The following is a 27,692-nucleotide window of genomic DNA, read 5'->3' as shown; positions in this document are numbered from 1 at the left end:
TTTATATTTTGTCGAGAAAATGTTAAATAGGCATCTCATCTTTATAAGATTTCAAAGTTTGATCAGTGTATCATAATTATTTTGGTTATTATTGCGACCGTAAACTATTAATTAACAATTGAATTGTTGCTAAAATATTCATTCAATTTTCACCAGCTTCTGAAAATATAATCTAAAAAAAGGAAGGCTTTTAAGTCACCAAATTATTTAATTATTGGTAGATAATTACTTATCTAAAACTTTATTTGAAAATTAAAAATTTTGTTGGGAAAACCCGCATTTTCCAAAGAAAATTTTTGTCGGAGCAGATCGGTAAAAACACGTCTCTATGCAGAATTTAATCACGGTGAATTTTTATTTGAGTATTTTTGTCGTAAAGTTGAAATCTTCGGAGTTATAGAGAAATAATTGAAAAAAAAACACGATTTTCGTGCGCCATTTTGTTTATAAAAAAAGTAGCACACTATCTGAGGACTTTGCATACCTATATTATTAATATATGGGATCTTATAATTCGATTCCAGCAATAAAATTGCTGGTAAATAACTTTTCCCAAAAATGGCCCATTCTCCGATAATCAGCCCAGACTATTTTTTTAGTTGTATTTTGCGAACATTTTGTTGTTGATTTTGGGTAGTTTTTAGTTGTAGAAGTACTTAAATGACTTTATTTAGTTTTAACCAGTGAATAAATAAAAATAAGTCAATATTTTCGAAAGTTGTTGGCAGACAATAAGTACAGATGTTGCTTGTAGGTACAGTATAGTCCTGTCGCCAGGGGGGGTACAACGGCCTCGTTAATTCAGATGGACTTATCCAAGTTTTTTTTATGTATTTTGACCCGTAGAACACGAATTTTTTGGGTAACAGTTGATCCGGATGTCGATAAGATTGTTATAGACCAAGAACTTGAGGAATCAAATAACAGCGATTTTTGGCAAAACAAAACAATATTTTGTATTTTTTGGGTCATTTTAAGCAAAAAATATTTCTACAAGTTTTTTAGTAGGATGCACAGTTTTCGAGATAAACGCGGTTGAACTTTCAAAAAATCGAAAAACTGCAATTTTTAAACCCGAATAACTTTTGATTAAAAAATAAAATAGCAATTCTGCTTAGCGCCTTTGAAAGTTCAAGTCAAATTATGTCGGTTTTGATTATTTGCATTGCTAAAAATTTATTGTGTTATTGTTAAACAAAGCTACAAACAACTAGTGCGTGAGTGATGTTTCTATGATTTCTCATTTAAAATCGAACGAGTAGGTAGAATAGGTACTAGTGCAATCAAGACTATTTCTACGTTACATGCGTTAAAACGCATGTAAAAGCACGGGAAACCCTACGTGTTTATAGCTTTGTTAAACAATAAAAAAATAAATTTTTACCAATGCAAATAATCAAAGCCGATATAATTTGACTTAAACTTTCAAATGCGGTAAGCAGACTTGCTATTTTATATTTTAATCAAAAGTTATTCGGGTTCAAAAATTGCAATTTTTCGATTTTTTTAAAGTTCAACCGCGTTTATCTCGAAAACTGTGCATCCTACGAAAAAACTTGTAGAATAATTTTTTACTTAAAATGGCCCAAAAAATACAAAATATTGTTTTGTTTTGCCAAAAATCGCTGTTATTTGATTCCTCAAGTTCTTGGTCTATAACAATCTTATCGACATCCGGATCAACTGTTACCCAAAAAATTCGTGTTCTACGGGTCAAAATACATAAAAAAACACTTGGGTAAGTCCATCTGAATTAACGAGGCCGTTGTACCCCCCCTGGCGACAGGACTAGTAGTTAGTTATTTAGCATTTTTATAGTGAATTTTATAGCTTTATTTTTATATATGACCATTGTTTATGTCTCTCAGATCATAACTTACTTAGTTCAGTTACTTTTATGCTTAAAATAAAGCACTGAAGTAACCGATAAAACTGAACTTTATCAGGATTACTTCGCATTCCACACTTCAAAACACAACAGAAAAGGAGCATATTATCGATTATTCCAGTAAAAATGTTAAATGAATCCTTGTACAAAACAAAATTACAAATAAATGCAATTAAAATTATCTAAAACACATTAAGAACTGATAGAATAACATTTGTTTCCCTCCCTGCCGCCATATTGACAGCATGTTGGAATGGTCTATTGTCAATTTTGAGGTTAATGCCCCTTAATGCTAACAACCATATTGTCATCGAGAGAGCGCAGTTGCCATAATTGTCTCAATGTATACTTCCCATATCCGATGTCCAGCCGAACAATTTACGTATATTATTTCTACCTGATAGTACAAAATTTTATTAAAATCTGCATGACTTGTGCTTTGTGATTTTGATGACTGGTGTTTTACGGTTCACTTAATGCTATTTTAAATTTTTATATATTTTGCATTAGTCGCCAATAATACAAACAATAATGGTATTTGATATAAAAAAAAACTATATATCTCTAAATTTAATTACAGAACTGTTTTGGATAAAGTAAATGGTCGGATTTTCTTGAAATTGACAGCTGAGAGTTGCATGGACATGAATTTTGATCTGCATGCATAACATATATGTCACCTATGTCACCTAAGGTGTTTATCGCCGTTCAGGAATACGCATTTAAAATGTTTGATTGGTGGGAGAAAGGTTTAAAGATAGATGGACAAAATCTAACAAACTTGAGTTTCGCAGGCGATATAGTTCTACTGCCAGACAATTTAAAGGATATTAGAATAATATTGCAAGACCTTCAGGAAGTGTGCTCTCAGATTTTGTTAAAAATTAACATATCTCAGACAAAGCTAACGACAAACCTAGTCCTCAGTGAAAACATTGTCATTAATGACTGCGAAATGGATTTTGCGGAAAAGTACACATATGGTCCAAGAGCTGTGAGACATTTTTGAGTAGGTATTTTAGGCAACCTGAAAATTGTTCAGGTGACTCTTCCATGATAGCCTAATACAAAAATGCCGGTCTGGCTGGAGGGCAGCGGTTATTTTCCCCAAAAATCCCCCCCCCCCCAAAGTTAAACAAAAGGGTAAAAATTGTTATTACAAAAAATATCATTGACGTAACTTTAAAGTAAATTTAAATATTCAAATATAAAGAAAATAAACAGGCCAGGCGATTTGAAGGCGATTTTAACTCTGCAAGATACTTGTATGAGCGCCCCAGGATTATTTTCAGGGGATGCATCTGAACTTCAGAAGATTTCATCTGAATCTGTACATACTATTAACGAGTATAAAATACACAACTATACATGCATAACACTATGTACATTCCTTCCAGGCAGGGAGGTGCAATTGTTATTTTGACAGGGTATTTTTTAATAATAAAAATAAACATTCTAAAAAAGACAGTTTTTTAGGTGAAATTCTCCAACTGCCAGGTGATCAAACAAATTACGAGTGCATATAAATGAAAAGCGCTATAGGTAAGCAGCAGTGTGAGAAAGAGCGTATACCGATAGCTGTTTGCGTCCTCTGTTGTAGCTGAGCGAGTCCGTTCGCTCGAGAAAAATCACGTGACCTGGCGATATCCATGTTGTTGTTCCTCGAAACGTTAGAGTATTTATTATAATATATTATAGTTTTTAAAGTGACTTTTTCTTAATTAAAGAAAAATAATACGTACTATACAATAGATTTTGCAAATATGATAGAAAAAGACAAATTTATTATTATAAATATATAGGTAGAAAAGCATAAAACTATAAACTAAATTATTTCTGTGTCCGAATCTTATACTTCTTCTTCAAACTCCTCAGCTGAGCTTAAATATTCATTCTCTTCTTCCTCGTCAGACTCCCCTCGAGACTCAGATTCCTCTTCTACATGATCTGTAAATAGTTGTAATATGTATTTAGAATTAATTAAAAATTAAATAGTGATTAACTAGTTGGGTTGCTACGTATTCTTCATCCTTTTATATGGAGTCGAAGCCTGGAAAATCACGGGCGCATATGAAGAAAGACGTGGTTGTTGAGATGTGGAGTTATCGAATAATGTTAAATATATCATGGACACACGTAACAAACACCGAAACATTAATAAAGATGAAAAAGGCAAAAAATACTCAACAGTATGAAGGAAAGAAACATGAGCTACTTTGGTCATACCTACACTAAGAAATAAAAACGTGATGTGATTGGTTATATAAGGAAAAGTATTAAGCATTGGTAATTTTTTATTAATTCTAAATACATATTAAAACTATTTACAGATCAGGTAGAAGAATCTGAGTCTCGAGGGGAGTCTCACGAAGGAGAAGAGAATGAATATTTATTTTAGCTCATTTTTCTTTCCTTCCTAGTGTTGAGTATTTCTTTTGCCTTTTTCATCTTTCTTAATGTTTCCGTGTTTGTTAAGTGTTGTGTCCATGATATTTTTTACATTATTCGATAACACCACATCTCAATAATAGTAAGTCTTTCTTCAGATGCGCCCGTGATTGTCCAAGCTTCGACTCCGTATAAAAGGACAGAGAATACGTAGCAACTCAATTAATTAATCACTTATTAATTTTTAATTAATTCTAAATACATATTACAACTATTTACAGATCACGTAGAAGAGGAATCCGAGTCTCGAGAGGAGTCTGACGAAGAAGAACAGAATGAACATTTAAGCTCAGATGAGGAGTTTGAAGAAGAAGTAGAAGATTCGGACACCGAATTAATTTAGTTTATAGTTTTATATTTTCTACTTATACATATATTTATAATAATAAATTTGTCTTTTTCTATCATATTTGCAAAATCTATTGTATAGTACCTATTATTTTCCTTTAATTAAGAAAAATGATTTAAAAAACTATAATATATACATATAATAATTACTCTAACGTTTCGAGGCACAACAACATGGATATCGCCAGGTCACGTGATTTTCTCGAGCGAACGGACTCACTCAACTACAACAGAGGACGCAAACAGCTATCGGTATACGCTCTTTCTCACACTGCTGCTTACCTATAGCGCTTTTCATTTATATGCACTCGTAATTTGTTTGATCACCTGGCAGTTGGAGAATTTCACCAAAAAAAAAACCTGTCTTTTGTAGAATATTTATTTTTAAAATTAAAAAATACCCTGCCAAAATAACAATTGCACCTCCCTGTCCGGAAGGAATATACGTAGCTATGCATGTATAGTTGTATATTTTATACTTGTTAATAGTATGTACAGATTCAGATGAAATCTTCTGAAGTTCAGATGCACCCTCTGAAAATACTCCTGGGGCGCCCATGCAAGTATCTTGCAGAGTTAAAATCGCCCTCAAATCGCCTGGCCCGTTTATTTTCTTTATATTTGAATATTTAAATTTACTTTCAAGTCATATCAATGATATTTTTTGTAATAACAATTTTTACCCTTTTTTTAATTTGTGGGGGGGGGATTTTTTGGGGAAAATAACCGCTACCCTCCAGCCAGACCGGCATTTTTGTATTAGGCTATCATAGAAGAGTCACCTGAAAAATTTTCAGGTTGCCTAAAATACCTACTCAAAAATGTCTCACAGCTCTTATACTAATATCTTGGTCATATGAAATACGAATCACGAGAGACAATCAAACAAGCGAATTGAAAAGAATAATTATCCTCTCTTGGATCGCATGTGGCAAACTCAGAGACGTATTTAAAAGTGACCTTCCAATCGGCTTGAAACTGAAAGTCTTTAACCAATGCGTTTTGCCGGTTATGACCTATGGTGCTGAAACTCTAACATTAACAACGCATCTGCTAAGAAGCTAAGAATTGCTCAAAGTAAGGTGGAAAGGTCGATGATTGGTGTGTAATTGCAGGAAAGTATAACAAACGAAGAACTAGGATTGAGAACAGGAGTCACCGATGTCATATTATGTCAGGTGGCTAAACTTAAATGGAACTGGGCAGGTCATGTGGCCCGTCTCACAGATGGAAGATGGACAAAGAGGTTTCTCGAGTGGAGACCAAGAGCAGATAAAAGAAGTAGAGGAAGAACACCGACGCGACGGACGGTCGATGTAAAAAAAATGGTCACAAATTGGATTCAAAGCGCCCAGGATAGAAGACAGTAGACGGAAATAGGGGAGGCATATCCAGCAGTAAAAGAAAACAATGAAGACCACTAGCCACATGGAAAAGGAAGATAGAAAAAAACTTAATTTAACATGGAACGAAGCAAAAAATATTGCAAGGAGCAGAAGAGGGTGGAGAAAATTAATCAAAAAATTGAACGGGACTCAAGCAATAATGCGTGAGGCTAGTAACCTTATGTAGTAAAAATGCCTTTTACAAAATTAGGCTTTTATTCACATAAAACTTGACAGTAGAATTAATTTGAATGACAAAACAATTAATCAATAAAATAAACAACGACAAAAGAATACTAAATTATACTACATTCACTCGGCCCTATTTTTGAACAAAATCTTGCAAATATCTTGGTTTATTTTTAGTTCTAGCTGATTTGCGGCTAGATTGAAAATCTGAATTTTCCAATCTTGGTTCATGATTATCATCAAGTACTTGATTCGGTTCTTGAATAGATAAATTTTCTATGTCCTCTGGTATTGATTCAGTAGTTTAATTCTCTAGTGTATTATTTGGACTTTCATTTTCATCTTCATCGTTATCTTGATTCAATAATTTCAGGTCACCTCTAGGAGCTAAATGCTTCGTTGAAACTGTACTTTTCTTTCCGTTTGGATACTGTATTAGGACGTAATCTGAATTGGCTTCTAAAAGATCAACCTCTTCAACTAAAGGATCAAACTTACTTTTTCGTACAAATTTTCTTAGTAATACTTTGTCTGAATTTTTAAGCCATGATGGAATAGAAGTTCCGCTAGTTGATCTTCGCTGATACGTAAACAAACGTTCATGAGGTGTACAATTGGCTGCTGTACACAGTAAACTTCTTATAGAGTGCAGAGCCTCTGGTAGAACAGTCTCCCATTTAGTGATGTCTAAATTTCTGGTTTTCAATGCTAGATTCACTGCTTGCCATATAACTCCATTGTATCTTTCGACTTGACCATTTCCTCCAGGGTTATATGGTGTTGTTCTACTTGAAGATATTCCTTTAGAGTGTAGATAATTAATAAATTCTTGTGAAGTAAAGCTAGTTCCCCTGTCAGAATGTATATATGCCGGCATTCCATATAAACAAAACAGTTGATTCAAACATTCAATTACTGTCTGACTAGATGTATCTGAGCATGGAAAAGCCCATGGAAATCTTGAAAATTCATCAATGATTGTAAGCATACAAGAATTTCTAGAAGAACTGGGTATTGGACCTTTAAAGTCAATGTTCAATCTTTCGAACGGAGCTGTTGATTTAATTAAATGTCTATCATCTTCTTTCTTACAAAATCTGGGTTTGATTTCTGCACATATTGGACAAAACCTAATTACGTGTTTAATTTCATCTAAAGAATAAGGTAAATTTCGAATTTTTACAAAATGGTGGATAGGAGTAATTCCAGGATGCGATAAGTCTGAATGTAATTGATATAACTTGCTTGTATTATTTATATTATTGCATATTCTTGATAGTGCATCAGCTGCATCATTAGCCTTTCCTGGACGATAGATAATATCATATTTAAAACAAGAAAGCTCCAAACGGCAAAGCAAAATTTTTTCATTTTTGATTTTACTTGTATGGTTTGTATTAAACATGAACGAAACTGATTTTTGATCTGTGATTAGTTTGAATTGTCTTCCTAAAAGATATTGTCTCCATTTTTTCAATGCTTCAACGCAAGCATATGCTTCTTTTTCAATTGCAGAATGTTTTCGTTCAGAATCTGTAAGGGTACGTGAGAAAAAAGCAACGGGTCTTCCAGATTGACTCAGAGTGGCAGCAATAGCAAATTCAGAAGCATCAGTTTCAACAATGAGAATTTGTTTTTCATCAATTGTCCATAGAAGTGCATTAGCTGTATCAGTTCTCAATTCCTCAAAAGCAAATACCAAGTCTGGACCTAATGGAAATTTATTGCAATATATAAGACCTCTAATTTTTGCTGAAAAATTATTAACCTTTTTTGAGTAATGTGAAAACATTCCAAGTGCCCTCTGAAGACTTTTAGAATCATTCGGAACTGGTAAATTTAGTAGAGGCTTCAATCTGTCTGGATCAGGTTTCATTGTAGAGTTTTCTATTGTATATCCCAAAATATTTATAATTTTTTGATTGTAGTGACATTTATTTTGATTTAAAGTTAACCCATATTTTTTAACAGCATTTAAAAAATTCTGTAAATTTCAATCATGTCTATCTTGATCCTCACCACCAACTGTTACATCATCTAAATAAGCGTAAACACCTTGTAGATTTTCTTTTTTTATGATAGAATCAATGGCTCTCTGAAAACATGATACTCCATTGGTAACCCCAAAAGAAATACGACGGAATTGGTAAAGGCATCCAATTGCCTCGAAAGCTGTAAATGGTTTGTCAGATTCGTAAATTGGTATTTAATGATATGCGTATTTTAAATCAATTGAGCTAAAAATTTTATATTTTGATATCTTAGACACCAGTGAATCAATATGTGAATGTGAATCTATTTATTGTTTGAGAGTAATCAACTACCATCCGACGTTTATGATTTTCGTTTTTAGTTACCAACACTTGGGCCCTCCAAGGTGATTTACTTTCTTCAATAATTTCTTCTTTAAGGAGACGTTTTATTTCTTCTTTAATAAATTCTTCATCTTCCTGTGAATGCCTGCGAGATTTAGTAGCAATAGGGTGACAATTTTCTGTTAAATTGGCAAACAACGAAGGTGGCTTAATTTTAACTTCAGTAAGACAGCATATCTTAAGAGGTCTTCTTGGTGCTCAAACCTAATTTTGTAAAAGGCATTTTTACTACAATTTTATTCACATAAAACTTGACAGTAGAATTAATTTGAATGACAAAACAATTAACCAATAAAATAAACAATGACAAAAGAATACTAAATTATACTACACCTTACCAATTAAACTTTTTGCTTTTACTATTTTGCTATTGAAACACTCATGTACCCTTTGCTCCACTACGAGGTATATAATTAAAAAAATATCCAGCAGTGGATTCAAAGGGCTGGTTGATGATGATGATAATGATGAGCATACATACGAGAATGTGTATTGAGTTATTTTATTCCTAGAGAGCTTTTAATAACATGAACATGAAGACCTAGTCCAGATTCTACAAAAAACGCAGACTTAAGAACCTTTACTGAAATTCGATGCATACAATTGCACATATTTAAATAAGCAGAGAAATGAGACAAGAACAAATTATACATATCTGCTCTTTAAGGAAAACATTAAATCAATTTTTTTAACAGTGCTCCTAGCTAAACCGTGAAGAACAATAATAAATGAAAAAACTGTCAATAACATAAGATTTCTGTATGACAAACTTATTAGGGAATTATCTCATGAACAATTCAAAATTATTGAATAGGGCTCTTCATTCACAGTCATTTGTTTCGAGCTTCTATCGTGTGTCACATAATATTAATATATCTACGTCATACGTTATTGGTATTGCCAATAACGTATGACGTAGATATATTAATATTATGTGACACATGACAGAAGCTCGAAACAAATTACAATCGATGAATAGCCCTATTGGAACAAGATAAAATAATTGAATTTAGAGGAATGAGTCCTTTATGTTTAAATGCTACAAATTATAATTTGGTGAGTTAATTGAAGTATCTGGGAGTAATATTGGACTCAAGACTTACTTGGTATCTGCCGGTAGAACAAATAATTAAAGATAAGAAGGAAACTATTTTTTGACAACTTTCATGTGTTTTGAAGTCTATAATTTCTTTTTCCTTTGAGATTGAACATAATTTTGTTGTAACTGGCTGTATAACCAAAATTCTATGCCAAGCAATTATACTAAATATAAATTTTATTTATTTATGCGTTTTGTATCAAAATTATTTTGTTATAGGTTTTATTTATCTCTACAATTGTGGCCATTGCACAAGCAGGACTTCTTCACGGTGGTCTAGATTTAGGAGGATCATCATATGCCGGAAGCCATAGTATAGTTGTTGCAAAAGAACCAGTAGTAGAATATTATGTAAGTAGTAGATTGCATATTATTTATATTGTATTCGACACAAAATATCACTAAAAGATGTATATAACAGCAAGACCATTAAAATCTATAACTAAGTACATACATAGATATACATAATTCCTTGCCATCCCAAAGTATAGAAGCTAACACCTTGCTAAACGTCTTTGAGATTTTTAAACAGTTGCCTTTTTAGCTGGATTTATAGTTTGACGTAGCGTAGACATAGATGCAACGTTAACGCACTGGAAAAGATCAACACCAAATTTTGTGTACTCTTGTTTATAAATGAACGCAAACGCATGAAGGAACGTAAGAGAAACGTAACGAAAGAGTTGGCCAACTTTCATCTTTTACAGTGCGTTTCTTACGTCTGGCCAATCAAAAGGAAGAATTTTGTTCTGTCACCTAAAGTGGACCCACCCTCATCCACTTGGTAAAGTTGTTTATCAACATATTCGAATTTTGTTAATTAATTATTTGTTACAATGGAAATGGATGTTAAGTTATTAATTTAATAAAAATATATCATAGGGTAGTTTCAATATTTCAGATTAATATGAGTTGTTTATTAGCCTAATTCGGGGTTATCCACATATAACAATAGGTAAATCCAATAAACATTAAAGACCAGGAAATAAAACAAAATATTTGGAAACCCCACGGCACCAAGGAGCACACCTTCGTGTATTCCTAAGCCATTGTAACACACAATAGGGATAAACATTATAATAAATAATAGTATAAATAAATAAACACAAAGTTTGTTTACGGTTTGTATAATTTTTAGGCTATGTTGTTGAATTAAGTCACTGTTTCTACTCATGCGCAAAATTCCATTCCGTCGATTTATAAATTGACATAATATTTTCTTACGTCTCCAGAACCTCGATTTTTGACCCTTCGCTTTTTTATCGATCATTCGCTATCTGTACACTAAACAGATACGAAGCGAATACGTTCGATAACGAAGAGAAGGGTCAAAAATCGAGGTCCAGTCCCTTTTTTACGTCTATGTTGCGTCTACGTCTACGCTATGTCAAACTATAAATCCAACTTTATGCTTTCTACTCAAGTGATTGCCTAGATGACTCCGTAGTGCAGTACACAGTTGGATACACATTTTATCTATTGGCACATATCGATCCAAAACCCTTATGTAGGTACTTCTCTGAATCAGTTACAAAAAACGCTCTAAATAGTCGACGATTGTCGTTTTTGATCGTCTTTAAGCAAATAGAGCAATCGCTTTGACCAGCTTTTTTGGCAAAATCATATCTTCATCTTTTGTGATACATAGTGTAGTCTTTTATTTGAATTTCGCGTCACTGACAGCCTGATTGTCACTTGTCACTCAAATTAGAAGTGTGAAAAAGAACAGGAATATAACCTCACTTGAATGACTTTTTATGATTATGGCGGTTTGAAGTTTTACCTTAAATTCATTTTTATTTTTTATGTGTAAGAAACGTTTATGTTCAATAAATACAGTTACGAAGATGAAGCCCATATTATTTCATTAATGGAGACTACAGATTCAGAAGTGGGATTACGGGGATCGCTGACATTTACGCAGATTCGAAAATTATATGATAGCCACCATGCCTGGTTCAGACACTGAAACCACTGAAATCGAAAATACCACCAGAAATACTGCCGCTCAAGCAAGCATAGCGGAAATAGTTCATACGGCAGTACAGGCGATACTAGATTACGAGGAAAAAAAGAAAATTACCACTGCACAAAACCCGACAGTCACACATAACCCCATAAAAATTAGCAACAGTGAATTATCAACGTTAATGCCCGAATTTTCAGGCACAGGCAAAAGCCAGAATATTGCAATGTGGTTAGAGAGAATTGAAAAAATCAGAACTGTTTATAATGTGCCAAGTGATATTTTACAGCTGTTAGCCATTGGAAAATTGACCGGAAAAGCAAAAGAATGGTATCTTAGTAAGCCAAACTTAATTTCGACAGATTGGACAGGGTTAAAAACTGAAATTAATAAAATGGATGGGAAAACTTATGATCCAGTGTCGTCGAGAAGAAAGATGGAGAGCAGACGATGGAGAAAGAGTGAAAGTTTTTCAGCATATTTCCATGATAAACTGGTCAACGAAGCAGGTGTTGACGATGAAGAGATGGTACATTACCTGATCGATGGGTTTGACGATCACCTACTTCAAAATCAAGCCAAAATGATGTTATCCACACTAAATGACACAGAAGATTTGTATAAGTTGATGGGCAGCGTTGTTAAAGAAGAGGCATCCGGAAGTGGTCAGAGGCCTATTACAGCGTCAAGTGACAGGGCAAGTGCTAGCCAGAACCAACATCATACAGCAACACAGGGAAGGATGTCAGTTCCTGTGAAGTTGTTTTAATTGTGGGAGTGCTGGACACAAAGTGACCGAGTGCAGACAAGCCAAGCGTGATAGGGGATCATGCTTTAGATGTGGAAGCAAGGATCATAGGGTAAGAGACTGTCCTAATAGAAATCAGCAGGTGGTGCAACAAGTCGCAGATTCGACTACCAGAGATAGCAACGGAGCAATGGGTCTAGTAGAACGTCCTATGAGCCAAACAGATCCTTTTGTATTAAGCCTGGTTCTAGAAAATTATGACATAACATTAAATGGTATAAGAGATACAGGGAGTCCAATATCATTGATATCAGAAAATTTTGTAAATGCAGAAGATATTATTTCTTCTACTAATATTGAATCTTCAGGTATAAATAAATCACCTTTGAAGGTTTTAGGACTTTTTTATGATACAGTTACTTTTGATGACATATCAGTAAATTTAAAATTTTATGTTGTTGAGAAAGATTCTTTTAGTTATAACCTACTTTTGGGTCGAGATTTTATAAACAATGAATGCATAGAAAATATAAGCTTTTCAAAGGGTTCTTTTAAAATAAATAAAAATTCTTGTGTATATACGGAGGAGGATTATCAGTTCCCTTTTACAGATGTTTTGTTTATTAACGTTATGGTAAATCTAGATGCAGACTTGAATATTAATTATGGTTTACCTTTTGAAAATACTAATAGTATTCAGACTTTATTGGAGACATAGTACTTTGATTATGATAAACCATTGAAACCACAGTGTGATTTTAAAGCACAGGTTGCTTTAACGCTGGTAGCGGGTAGGAACTCCTTTGGACAGTCCTACCAGGGAAAGTGAATCAATCCCTGCCTTCCGCAGATTCCAGGAGTTTCCTGACCCGGGAAACTAGTACCTGCTTAGGGTCCCTTGTCCAGGGTGACGGATGAAGACCACAACGGTATCCACGGCGGAGAAGAAAATCTTCGGTACGGTGTGTATGGCGGAAGTGGCGACCCCCGATTTTAGGGATGGTATAAAATCAAATACAAATGGGCAGATGGAGCTCTAGAGTCGTAGAGAAGACAGTCCATCTAGAAGAAAGCAAACTTCAAAATTAAACTCTGGCCCTCCATGTTGGGGGTTGGATCGTAGGGCTAGCGACTCTACATTCGTAAAAAAGGAACTGCTAAAAATCCGAAAACCCAGCCTCGGAACCCGGACCTGAAAAAACCACGACGACATCCGCAACGAAAATGGACAATGAATTATGGTACATGGAACGTCCAAGGCTTAAAAGGAAAAATTGAAGACGTAATCAAAGAAATGAGACAACACAAGATATCAGTATCCGTTCTTACTGAAACAAAAAGAAAAGGTAAAGGTATAGAAGAAATTGATAATTTTATCCACATCTTCAGTGGCGTACAAAAACATCAAAGAGCTGCCAAAGGAGTATCAATCCTTATCGATAAGAGATATAAAAATAAAATAACAAATTGGGAAGCAATAAACGAGAGAATTCTGACTGTCAACTTAAACATCCATGGACACAGAACCACAGTAATAGGTATATATGCCCCTACCGAAGATACATTAATAAACTAAAAAGACGCATTCCAACAAGAGCTTGAAGACACGATTTCTAAAATCGGAGATCAACGGGAGATATTAATGATGGGCGACCTGAATGCAAGAACAGGAAGACAGAAGGACCACCTAATTGTAGGAAACTACGGGGAAGAAGTAACCAATGATAATGGAGAAAGGCTCATTAGTCTATGTCAACAATTTAACCTAAAAATTTTAAACGGCTTCTATCCCCACAAGGACATACATAAGTTCACTTGGCATCAAGAGACAAGACAACTACGATCGATTATAGACTACATTATAATAAAACAAAAATCAGAATGGAAAATCCAAGACACAAGAGTATATAGAGGTGTAGAATACGGATCTGACCATTACCTACTAATATCTCGAATCAAAATCCTCTTCAAATATGCAATAAATGAAACATCGAAAGAAGAAAGAGTAGAAATAATCAAAGAACCCAAATACAAACTAACTGGGCTATATGACGACAGCACCAGGTTCCTATACCAGAACAGACTGGATCAAAAACTTGATCAAATTGACCTGACATGTAGCACCAATATAATTTACGACAAAATAACACTTGCGATTAAGGAAGCAGCCAGTGAAGCATTAGGCATGGAGGAGATAACAAATACCAGGAAAAATAACAGCATAGTCTGGAGCAATGAACTTGAACAACAGCAACAAATAAAACAACAGAAATATCATAAATGGTTAAAATCACAAAACGCATAATATGATAAAACCCAATACCGCCAAGAATTAATCAAATATAAAAAATGTTAACAAAAAATGAGAACAATACCTGGGAACAGAGATGTAGGGAAGTGGAATGCCATCTAGGTGGAAGCAGATCCTCAGAAGCTTGGAGGTTCATTCGAAATCTAAGAAATGAAAACAGAAATAATACAAACCTTCAAATGATTGATTTAAAAAAATGGAAAACCCACTACAAAGAAGAACTTCAAGAAAATAGACAGGAATACATAAATACATCACCAAAGCACTACAATTTAAATGGTCAAGTCGTAGAATTAAATGACGAATTCGTTGAGAGAATGATTAAATCACTAAAAAATAAAAAAGCATGTGGTCCAGAAGGAATACCAGCGGAACTTATAAAAAATGGAACTGCAAAATTGATCAAACTAATAACCTTAATTTTCAACAACTACACAAATGGAGAAAACATACCAGAAAATTGGAAAACAGGATGGATAACCCCAATACACAAAAAGGGTAACAAGGAAGACTGCAAGAACTATCGCTGTATTACTGTAACCAGCACCTTTAGCAGATTATATGGGAAAACTTTAAAAGCTCAAATAGAAAATGAATATGCACCTATAGAGATCGAACAACAAGCAGGATTCCGAGCAGGAAGATCCTGTATCGACCACATCTTCACGCTCAACCAACTCAATGAAAAAAAAGTAGCCAGAGACAGAGAAATACATCTACTATTCGTTGATCTAACTAAGGCATATGATACCGTACCACTTTGTAAATTATGGCAAGTCCTGGAAAAATCCCCTATTAATATAACTTTAATAAAAGCAGTGCAACAATTCTATAACAATATCCAAGCAAAGATAAAAATCAACAGCAGATTATCCAATAGCTTCATGGTGAATAAGGGACTACGACAGGGATGCAGCTTATCGCCAACACTGTTTAAAATCTATATAAATGAGGTCTTGCATAAGTGGCGCAAATCGTATTCTGGAATGGGGATACAGCTAAACGACGACTCAACATTATACACACTGCATTTTGCTGACGATCAGGTGGTGATTGCCCAGGATAAAGATGATCTAATATTTATGACAAACCGGCTGTTTCGAGAATACAAAAAATGGGGCCTATACGTTAATATGAAGAAAACCAAATATATGTGTATAGGAGGACAGAAAAGTGAGTTACATCTAGAGGATGATATGGTTATCGAGCCAAGCTCTGATTATGTATACCTTGGAACGAGAATCCAACAAAGTGGAAGGACAGAATTCGAAATAGAGGAAAGAATTATGAAAGGAAAGAAGGTAATAGGAGCTTTGAACTCGCTACTTTGGTCAAAAACCATATCAAAAGAAAAGAAAACACAGCTTTATAATAGCATCTTTAAAAGCGTGGTACTGTATGGATGTGAAACCTGGCAACTGAATAAGCGAACAGAACAGAAGTTGCTTGCACTGGAAATGGACTTCTGGCGAAGATCGGCCTGCATCTCCAGAGTCTCACATATAACGAATGAACGGGTACGAGATGTTATGAATAGAAAAACAAACATAATTGAAGAAGTCCAACAAAAACAACTTTGTTGGTATGGCCATGTACAAAGAATGGAGGAACATCGACTCCCAAAGCTAATAATGGAATGGCAACCCCCGGAAAGAAGGAAAAGGGGCAGACCGAAAACAACCTGGATAAGTGGAATCCAGAAAGCCATGTCTGAGAGAGATCTCCGACCAGGAGATTGGACAGATCGACGCGGCTGGAGAATAGGAACCGGAAGGCGCAGGAGGCTATAAACCGGTGTTATATATATAGGTTGCTTTAACAAAAACCGAACCTTTTAGTATCAGACCACGTAGACTGTCCTACGCAGAGAAAAAGTCATTAGATGAAATTCTTGCTAATCTATTAGAAAATAATGTTATTAGAGAAAGTGATTCACCTTTCTGTTCACCAGTAGTATTGACTAAAAAGAAGTCTAACGAATATCGAATGTGTGTAGACTATCGTACTTTAAATAAATGTCTTATTAGAGAACAATTTTCCTTACCGTTACTAGATGATCATTTAGACAGGTTAAAGAATAAGAAATATTTCTCTAAATTAGATTTGAAAAATGCTTTTCACCATGTTCCTTTGGATGAAAATTCTACTAAGTATACTTCATTCGTTACTCCTTCAGGTCAGTATGAATTCCTTAAATTACCTTTTGGTTTGAGCTCTAGTCCTTCTATTTTTGCACGGTTTGTTAATAAAATTTTTAAAGGTTTATGCCAACAAGGAATCGTCTTAATATATTTTGATAACATATTGATTGCTACTCAGACTATTGAAGACAATTTAGAAGTATTACGAGAAGTTTTAATATTGGTTAGGCAAAATTTACTTGAGTTAAGATTAGATAAATGTTCATTTTTGAAAACAAAAATAGATTTTCTAGGTTACAGAATAAATGAAAAGGGTATATGTCCTAATAAGGATAATGTGAAAGCTATTTCAGATTATTCAGTTCCTACAGATACCAAGCAGGTGCATAGATTTATAGGTCTTGCTAGTTACTTTAGACGTTTTATACAGAACTTCTCTATCATTGCCAAACCGTTATATGATCTGTTACGAAAAAATGTAAAATTTGAATTTTCAATGACACATTTTGCAAGCTTTTGAGAATTTGAAGTCAAAACTGACATTAGAACCTATTTTAGCAGTTTATGATCCGAGTAGGGAAACAGAGCTACATTGTGATGCAAGCCAAGTAGGCTATGGATAAATTTTACTTCAGAAACAAAGTGGTGATAAATTTCACCCAGTATTCTTCTTTAGCAAGAGAACAACTGATTATGAGTCTCATTATCATAGCTACGAGCTTGAATGCTTAAGTATTGTGTACGCACTTAAACGGTTTCATGTTTATCTATTTCTTTAAAATAGTTACAGATTGTGACAGCTTTCGCTTAACTATGAGTAAAAAGGATATAATTCCAAGGATAATGAGATGGTGTTTGTTATTACAAAATTATGATTACTCTATTGAACACAGAGCAAATACAAGAATGCAACATGTAGATGGCTTAAGCAGAGTGTACTGGTATTGGAAGGTAATACTATTGAACAAACTTTGGCTTTAAAACAGTCCAAGGATACAATTATTTCAGATCTTAGGAAAAGACTCGAGGAAGGAGATCATCCTTTCTTTGAATTAAGAAATGGGTTGGTATATAGAAAACTGAAAGATAACATTACATTTTATGTACCAGAAAGTATGGAGTCAGCAGTTATCTATCACTATCATAATGAATTAGGTCATTTCGGAACAAACAAAACATGGGAAATTATTTTTAAGATAAATGAGTTCATAATGTTGATTTTCTTGGAAGCTAGAAAAACGGTACCCTGCAGCGAGGCTACGGTCTGTGACGTCAGCAGTCGTATCGTCTTTGATCGACGACTAGTTTTGTATACTTATTTACGAAGTGTATTTTAATGTGTGCAGTTTTTACGTATTGAATTAGTAAAAATGAAACCAAATAAGTGGCGTTTTGTTCATTGGTGTGTATATACCTCTAAAAACAATTCTGACAAGATTTTTATTAGTTCCAGCTAATTTAAATCTTAAAAAGAAACGTAAAAAAGAAGTATGTATCAATAAAAACCAAACTTTACTCTTGGAATGATCACTTCTTTATTGCAAGTTATGGATCTTTTCCTAAATAACGAAGTACAAGGTCAAACGAAGTACAAGGAAAAATAAAAGAGAAGAGAAAATTATATAAAAAGTGGCAAGAAACCAGATCCGACACAGATCTTCAAAACTATATGGTGGCGAAAAAAGAAGCGAAAGTAGCAGTAGCAAAAGCCAAAGCAGAAGCGTATTCAAACCTATACGATCAACTTGATACCAGGGAAGGCGAAACGAAGATATATAAAATAGCCAAACAGAGAGCAAAGAAAGCAAAAGATTTTAATCAGATGAGATGTATCCGAGATGAAAATAATAAAATACTAGTTCACGAAAGGGTTGTCAAAAAGAGATGGAGAAAGTACTTTGACAGCTTATTAAATGAAGAATTTGACAGACAAACTGTAGAGTCAACGGAGAGAGTAGCAGCAATGGTCACCAAAATAACAAACGAGGAAGTGGCTCAAGCGCTTTAAAAAATAAAGAAAGGAAAAGAGGTAGGACCAGATGATATTCCTGAGGAAGTATGGAGAGCATTGGGAGAGACAGGAACAAGGTGGCTAGCAGGTCTATTTAATAGAATTATGGAAGTTGGACAAATGCCAGACGAATGGAGAAGCAGTATACTGGTACCTGTTTACAAAAACAAGGGAGATATACAACAATGTACAAACTACAGGGCTATAAAACTGCTTAGCCACACCATGAAAATATGGGAAAGAGTAGTTGATAGACGGATACGTGAAGAAACCGAAATATCCGAGAATCAATTTGGCTTTATGCAGGACAGATCAACAACAGATGCAATTTTCATTATAAGGCAGTTGATGGAAAAATACAGGAGTAAAGAAACAAACGCTCATATGGTATTCATTGATCTTGAGAAAGCCTATGATAGAGTTCGTCGAGAGATTCTGTGGTGGGCACTCAATAAGAAAGGAGTCCCTGGTAAATATGTAAAGATTGTGAGGGATATGTATGAGGGAGTAACGACTAGTGTTAGGACAGGTGTGGGAGAGACTGATAAATTTCATGTGAAAGTAGGATTGCACCAAGGCTCTGTGCTTAGTCCGTATTTATTCTCATTAGTTTTGGACCAGATAACAGCGAAACTACAGGGTAACATTCCATGGTGCTTAATGTATGCTGATGATGTCGTGTTAGTAGGAAATAGTGAAAGAGACTTAGAACAAAAACTGGAAGAGTGGAGGCAAGCTCTGGAGGAAAAAGGTTTAAAACTTAGTAGGACAAAAACAGAGTATTTGGAATGTTCATTTAAAGATGGAGTTACTACAAATAAAATGGTATCTTTGGATGGTGAACTGATTGTAAAAAGCAATAGTTTTAAGTACCTGGGGTCGGTATTACAGAGTAATGGAGAAATAGATGGAGATGCATGCAGTAGAATTAGGGCTGGATGGATGAAGTGGAAAGAAGCGAGTGGTGTGTTGTGTGACAGAAAATTCCAATGAAGCTGAAGGGAAAATTCTATAAAATAGCCATAAGACCGGCTATGATGTACGGAACTGAATGTTGGGCAGTGATAAAGAAAGAGGAACAACGAATGCATGTGGCGGAAATGAGAATGCTTATATGGATGAGTGGAGTGACAAAGAAGGATAAAATTAGGAATGAGTATATTAGGGGAAGTCTAGGTGTGGCACCAATTGATGCTAAAATGAGAGAGCATAGGTTAAGATGGTTTGGTCATGTTCAAGGTCGAGACGTTAATCACCCAATACGAAGAATAGCTGAAGTGCAGATTCCTGGAAGGAGTAGGAGAGGAAGACCAAAGAAGACTTGGGGGAGACGATAAGGCAGGATATGTTGGTAAAGGGGATTGACATTGATATGACCCAAGATAGAATTGTGTGGAGCAATGCAATTAGGGAAGCCGACCCCGTATAGGGATAAGGCAAAGAGAATGATGATGGATCTTTTCCTAAATAAATGAGTTTTTAAATTAAGTACTCATTTTACATAATTCTATGATATGTTTTAGATTTAAGTTAGCTAGGTTATAAAAAAAATAAATTATAAAAATTCTTAATATCTACAGTCGAAAAAGTCGTATTTTAGACTTCTAAATATCTAAATCAATGGGAAAGTCCCAGTAGCTGGCTGTATACCATAGTTAAAAATCATACAGAACAAGTAAAAACCTCGTTTGTATAATATGGTATAAAAAGTTTATTGAAAAACTATTAAAAAGTCATCCAAAAGGATTCGCAAAACGTTTTGAATCTAGATCAGATCATCTTCAGTGCGTTCTGCTTAGTACATAAAACTACACGAAACCTTGTAGAATAGGTGACATCGAGAAATATGATTAACATTTTTAAATTATATTTCTCGATGTCACCTATTCTATAAAGTTGCTAGTTTCATATACTAAGCAGAATGCACTGAAGATGATCTGATCTAGATTGAAAACGTTTTTCGAATCCTTTTGGATGACTTTTCAATAGTTTTTCAATAAAGTTTTTATATCATTATACAAACGAAGTTTTCACTTGTTCTGTATGATTCTAAATATCTGTTTCTAAATATCCAGGCAACGAAATGGGTTAGCAAGAATTTAAAAAAAAAAAAGTAACTACAGTTGAGTCCGCGAGTCTTTACCCGCGCGTCATCACTTAAAGCATACGAAATAAGTCGGAAATCTATTTCACGCAACAACAACTGACAGAAAGTGGCTACTGTTCCGATTACGGGTTTTATTATAAAATTTGACGTTATCAAATATATAGAATGTCAAATGTAAGTTTTGCTTCAAAATTTTTGCGCAGAATTACAGCTACATTTGAAGTAGCTTAATAAATTCTTTTATTATTATTGATTAATAAATAAATAAACAATTTATAAAAAAATCCAATAACATATTTTATTTTTGTTATTTTATTCACTTTGACGGAAATCTAAACACAGTCATTTCTTTACTGTGTGAATGACGTTAGCTTTGTATGTTTTAAATATTAATTGCCTAAATATAATTATTTACCTTAAGATTTCAAAGCCCAATATAAAATTAGTTGTGAAAACAACTGTTTGTGTAATATAAAGAAACTTCAAAACGCAAAAATTCGACAAAAACCGCAAAAAGTTCAACTGACTGACAGCCACAAAATTAAACAAATCAGAAACGTCAAACAAATTGTGCTTAAAATATGAAAACATACCGAATCGTCTTTTTTTGTACCTATCTCTTTTCAATGCACTGAGTCTAGATGGTTCATAAAAATAACATGTGTTGTTACTTAATAACAAACGGCAGCTGGTTTGTCATGAGTTTCATGCATGGAAGAGAATGATGCTAGATAAAAAGTATGTGTTTTATCTCGCCAGGTATTAATGACGCACGGGTAAAGACTCGCGGACTCGACATAGTTTATGATATTTTAATTTGTCTGGAGGTTTAAAAAACCATCGTGTCCATAACATGGTAATAAAGTACCTATTTATTACCGACAAACTCTATAATGCTGGGGCAAGAATAACGTCTAATACCGTTAATTAACGCATTGTTTGCGTTGCAGAGATGGCAGATAATGCGTTAATTAATGGCATTAGACGTTGCTGTGGCCCCAGCATAAACTAGACATCATTTAAATTCGTAGGGCAAAATCTGGGGCAAATTCTATTTAAATGCATTAATTTTTCGAATCTTGAGAAAACTAATAAATGTTTTTAAACAATTTGACGCAACATTAAAGATTACATTAATACTGAGGACCGAAAATCCGTTAGAATAAAAAAAGTTTCCTTTGAATGAAATATTCGAAATTAAAAATCACCCAAAATCTCCTTTTTTTTCACCCCTATACCTTATTAAAATAAACATTCCACTACTCTGTGGTTGATTTATTTCTTTATTTCTTTACAAGATTACAAGAAATCAGACACCATTTTATGTACAGTGTGTAGGTTAAGAGAATCAGCTATTTTAAAACCTTTCATTTTATTTATTTAGGATCCCCCAAACCGACGCGAAAGTTTTGCGACGCGAATTTTCCGTAGCGGAACATTCGCAGGCGGAGCGGTAGCGGACAAGGGTTCCCCATATTGACGCGAAAGCCGACGCGACTATTCGCCATACAAATGTGAACAAAATATATTTTTAAATCGGCCAACAGGTTTAGGAAATAAAAGACATCAAAAATGAACAAATTTTTAAGTGGGCGTAATCTCGATGCACGCAAATTAATAATAATATTGTAATATACAGGGTGTCCCGAAAAGAATGGTCATAAATTATACCATAGATTCTGGGGTCAAAATATGTTGATTGAACCTAACTTACCTTAATACAAATGTGCACGTAAAAGAAGTTATAGCCCTTTGAAATTACAAAATTTAAATCAATTTTTTTCAATATTTCGAAAAATATTAGAGATTTATGATTGAAAATAGGCATGTGGCATTCTTATGGCAGGAGAATCTTGACAAAAAATTATAGTAAAATTTTTGCACCCCAGAAAAATTTTGTGGGGTTTTGTTCCATTAAACCCCTCCCAAACTTTTGTGTACGTTCCAATTAAATTATTATTGCGGTACCAATAGTTAGACACAGTATTTTTAAAACTTTTTTGCCTCTTAGTATTTTTTCGATAAACCAGTTTTTATCGAGATGCGACTTCTTTTTTATGTTTACATACAAATTGTATTGGGGTTTCGTTCCTTTAAACCCCCCAAATGTTTGTGTACGTTTCAATTAAACTTTTATTGCAGTGCCATTAGTTAAACACAGTATTTTAAAAACTTTTTGCCTCTTAATATATTTTCATATTATAAAAATGTAAATTATAGATTTTTCATATTATTACCAGGTCTCTATAATCGTACTTAACCATATACAAATAGGTAGTGGATTTGACAAATATTCAAAATATCTCGATAAAAACTGGCTTTTCGAGAAAGTACTAAGAGGCAAGAAAGTTTTAAAAACACTGTGTTTAACTAATAATACTTTAACAATAACTTAATACGAACACACACAAAAGTTTAGGGGGGTTAAAAGGGAACAAAACCCCCATAAAATTTTTATGGGGTGCACAAATTTCACTATAATTTTTTGTTAAGATGTTCCTGCCATAAGAATGCCACACGTCTATTTTCAATAAAAAATCTCTAATAGTTTTCGAAATATTGAAAAAAATTGATTTAAATTTTGTAACTTCAAAGGGCTATAACTTGTTTTATGTGCACATTTGTACTAAGGTAAGTTTGAATTAATCAACATATTTTTGACCCCAGAATCTATGGTATAATTTATGACCATTCTTTTCGGGACACCCTGTATAATGAACACTTTCATTTTCTCCTAATTCTGACCATATACTATTCCAGACTTTATCCTTTTCTCTTATATTTTTATAATCTTCGTCCTTAAATCATATATTATAGGATATTGTTTAACAATTTCAATGAGTTTTTCTGTAACAACCATTTTAAAACACGCGAAACTACAGCGGTAGCGGAAAAAACCGTGCATGCAGCTTTTCATGAAAGGAACGCTGTTCTGCCGCGACCGTTACGGACTCCGCGCAAAGTGGTCTGAACACGTTCATAATCCGCCGCGCCTATCGATTCGCCGCGATTCCGCGTAGGTTGCGGTTGCGAAAGTTTCGCTTTGGTTTTGGGGATCCTTTAAATTTGTACTACCCAAAATATGTCCTTTGGAAGAGTCTATCCTCTTTAAACTAAAAAAATTCACAATAAAACTCCACGTTAGCCCTGATAAAATAATAAGAGAACAAAATACAAATTAAAATGACCTGAACTAACGTCAAACAGGTACTTAAGAATAACACTGTGTGGACATGGCGCGCGCTGGAGTCTGGAGTATACGACTAGTGACGTCAGAAGCGTTTTCTTGAAATTTAAAATAATGCGAGATTTCTAATGAAGTTTTTTCATAGACAGGCTTTTTTAATTTTCTTTATATTTCAGACAATTATTCCTAGGGTGTTTCTTAATCGTTTTACATGTTTAACCGTTAACTACACGCGCTGGCATATTTTGTACGCCAGATATAAGAATTCTACTGCAAATATATTTAAAAATTTAATTTTTGACCTTGTTTATCTCTCTAACCTATCACTGGAATGTGCTTTACAATTTGGTTTTAGTTTCGTTATAATCGGCGTTCTGGGAAGATCGCAATTTACAGTTTATTATTTGTTGTTTCCGGTGGTTGCGAGAGATGCTAGGGTATGACGCGTTCCACCGATGGAAGCACAGACGTCCTAAACAACAAATAGTGAACTAAAGCGATAAAGTGAAAAATAAAGTAAAAGTGATAGTAGTCAGTTCGTAGCTCGAAACTCCAAGTGCCGAAGAAAACACGAAACCCAAGCGTAGGTCCAACATCACGATCAGGTAAGTAAACCAGTAGAAAATTAGAGGAAAAGGCGCAAGCCAAACAAAAAAACACAAAAAAAAAAAAAACAAAAAAGGCGTAAGCCAACAAAAAAATCACACAAAAAACAAAAAAAACCCAAAAAGATCTTGGGCTCCGAGCCATTGTACCGAGCCCAGTTGGGCCTGGTGCAATGGCTTGGGCCCCAAGCAACCAAGCAATTTTAGTTCCCGCGGATAAGTAAATAAGAGGATAAAGGCATAGAGCGCATCACGCTGGGCCTAGTTTTTGCATTCGATTAGGGCACCACAATGGAATCTTATTACCCAGGGTTCCATTGTGAAGAGCATTTGGCTACGATAGTTGTGCCCCCATCGCGCATCAGCGTGCTATGGGGGGGAAAGGGATGGCCTGGGGCATTGGAGCGAGGTGGGGTGATCCCTGTTTTACACTCGGGTCAAAACACCTCGCCCCAATGAATTGTTACACCCGAATGTACTTTTTCGATAGGGTGGACATCTCCCACAGGTCGGGTTTAATCAAATTGCTTGCTTGCTTGCTGTTTCCGGTGGTGGACAATATACGCCACGATTATATTAATATAAGTCGCAATATAAGTACATATTTCAATTGTTTTTTAGTCAGTATGGCACAAAATATATTTTTCTTTATAAACAATACTTTTTCTCCTGTAAAAAATCACATTTAAAAAAATTTTTTATTAGTAATTTTATTTATCATGGAATCCAGTTATTCCATGATTCCAGTTATAATAATGTCAATAATTATTTATTTGAAACGTCACTTTTAAATGTTTAAATCGTAAAATTTATTGTAAAAATGGATAAAACACAATCAAGTCATGGTAATTCTCATAGAAAACGAAGTCCCGCCAGAGGAGTCCCACCACAAATTATTCGCAATCCTTTTTTAAAATTCTATGAGATTTTCGTAGGTCCGATAAACAAAATTTAACAGTAACTGAATCAGTGAGAAGAGGAGCCCAAATTTGAAGACATATGAGCAAAAAGACTATTTTTTATTCCTTTTTGTAAATTTTAAAATTATTTAGTGTTGTTATATAATCAAAATTTAACCCTCACGCACAAGTTGTACATACAACTTTAGTGAGGAACTGAGTTTATTTATATGTACAATTTACTTGCTACAAATAAACTCCATTATTATTATTATTATTATTATTATTATTATAAATCCCAATTGGCTTACTGAGAAGGAACTCCAAGTATTCACTGATGACAAATAAGGTTTATATCAAACATCTAAATGTATTAAAAAACAAATCCGCTGTTTTTAAGTGCATTTTCTTGTGGCGTATAAAGTACGCCACGCGTGTAGTTATGTTATAACTTGATGCGCGGGTAGTTAAAGGTTAAAATGACTATTAAATTTTTTGTGAACATCCCTAATACAATAAAGATGTACTAGAAATAAACAAATCAAGACGCGCTGAATGTTAAGAGGAGCACTCCCAAATCATGATGTACAATGTATATACCTTGTAAATCCAAATCATGATTTACAAAGTTTATACATTGCTCCTCGTAATGTTCAACGTGTCTTGATTTGTTTATTGCTAGTGACCCTTTATTGTGATTTTAGTATAGGCCGACATGTATTTTGTAGGTACACAGTTTTTCATTTAGATTGATTAATATTTTGGTATATTATAAAATTCCAGGCTCCTCCAAAATACGAGTTTAAATATGGAGTACAAGACTGGCACACTGGCGATGTCAAGAACCAAGAAGAATCTAGAGTGGGAGACCTTACCCAAAGTGACTACTCTTTGGCGGAAAAGGATAGAAAGGTTTCAGTATCCAGGATAATAGCAGGCGCTGTACCCATCTCTCACGGAAAGGGTTGGTAGTAGCAATGTTATCGTCCAAATGGTACTTTCTACACTACAGCTTTAGATACGTCCTTTATGTGATCTCGTCTATACGGATATTTATTTAAAAAGGAATTTGGTATTATTAAAATATTTAATATTTCTGCACCAAATAAACTCTAAGCTAGTTTATTTATTCGTTAAAATGTCTCTATTTAAAATAAAATCAGAAAACCAAATGAAATATACGAATTATTATATAGTATTATATTTTTTTATACTTTCTTTTGTGTAAGCTGTTATACATTATTAAACAATAAAAATATACTCTAATTATTTTATTTATCACACCCAAGATAGCGGACCAACAAGAATGAACAAAAATCAGAGGCGAAGGACTAAATATAGAATCCATGGAATAGTTATACAAAAAAGAATATCAGAGAAGATTACTGAGGATGGAATATTAGAAAACGATAATATCGAGGAAAGCTGGGACAACTAAAAAAACATAATTAAGGCACCACCAACAGTATCACTTGAGGAGAAGAAATTAACGAACACTAACATTTCAAAAAAGAAAACAGAGTTTAGACAGAAAGTGAAGATAAAAAATGTGAAGAAAAGAAGAAAGCATTTGTACCGGGTGTCCCAATAAGAATGGCTCTCGGCCATATCTCAATAACCGTTTATAGTACGGCTTTGAGAAAAAAAAAATTATAACAAAAGTTGTCTCGGGAAAAGCCTCGAAATTATTTTCATAATTATAGGTTCACCGCTAGAGGGCGCAATTGCATATTAAAAATTAATAAATCAAAATTTTACAAAATTTGCCTAATGAAAGTGCATTGGAAATCCGATCATCGTATTCTTCATAAAATTTTGCGCATATTAGATTTCACAAGTTTAAGTCTACCTTTGCAAATAAGAGGTAGGGGTGAGTGGAAAGCTTGTTATGAAAAAATGGTTGTAAGTCCTGTTCTGCTAAATCGAATTTTGCAAACTTGGTCTTGTTGAAAACAGCTCTTTTTTGTCAATGTAAAAGTTATAAT

The 27,692-nt window shown here is 34.0% G+C and overlaps 1 protein-coding gene across 1 annotated transcript in view; it reads left to right on the top strand.

Moving 5' to 3' along the window:
* Positions 1–26,958, top strand: part of LOC126890466 (adult-specific cuticular protein ACP-20-like) — a 40,195-nt gene extending 13,237 nt beyond the window's left edge. Inside the window, exons 2-3 of the mRNA XM_050659430.1 lie at positions 9,952–10,083; positions 26,491–26,958. Of these exons, the coding sequence (XP_050515387.1) occupies positions 9,952–10,083; positions 26,491–26,679 (321 nt within the window). The 3' untranslated portion in view covers positions 26,680–26,958. The remainder of the gene's footprint in view (positions 1–9,951; positions 10,084–26,490) is intronic.
* Positions 26,959–27,692: the final 734 nt, after the last annotated feature.

Source organism: Diabrotica virgifera, chromosome 8, assembly GCF_917563875.1.
Source record: "Diabrotica virgifera virgifera chromosome 8, PGI_DIABVI_V3a".
In the NCBI taxonomy this organism is placed as follows: domain Eukaryota; kingdom Metazoa; phylum Arthropoda; class Insecta; order Coleoptera; family Chrysomelidae; genus Diabrotica; species Diabrotica virgifera.
This window is presented reverse-complemented; position numbering and strand designations above follow the sequence as displayed.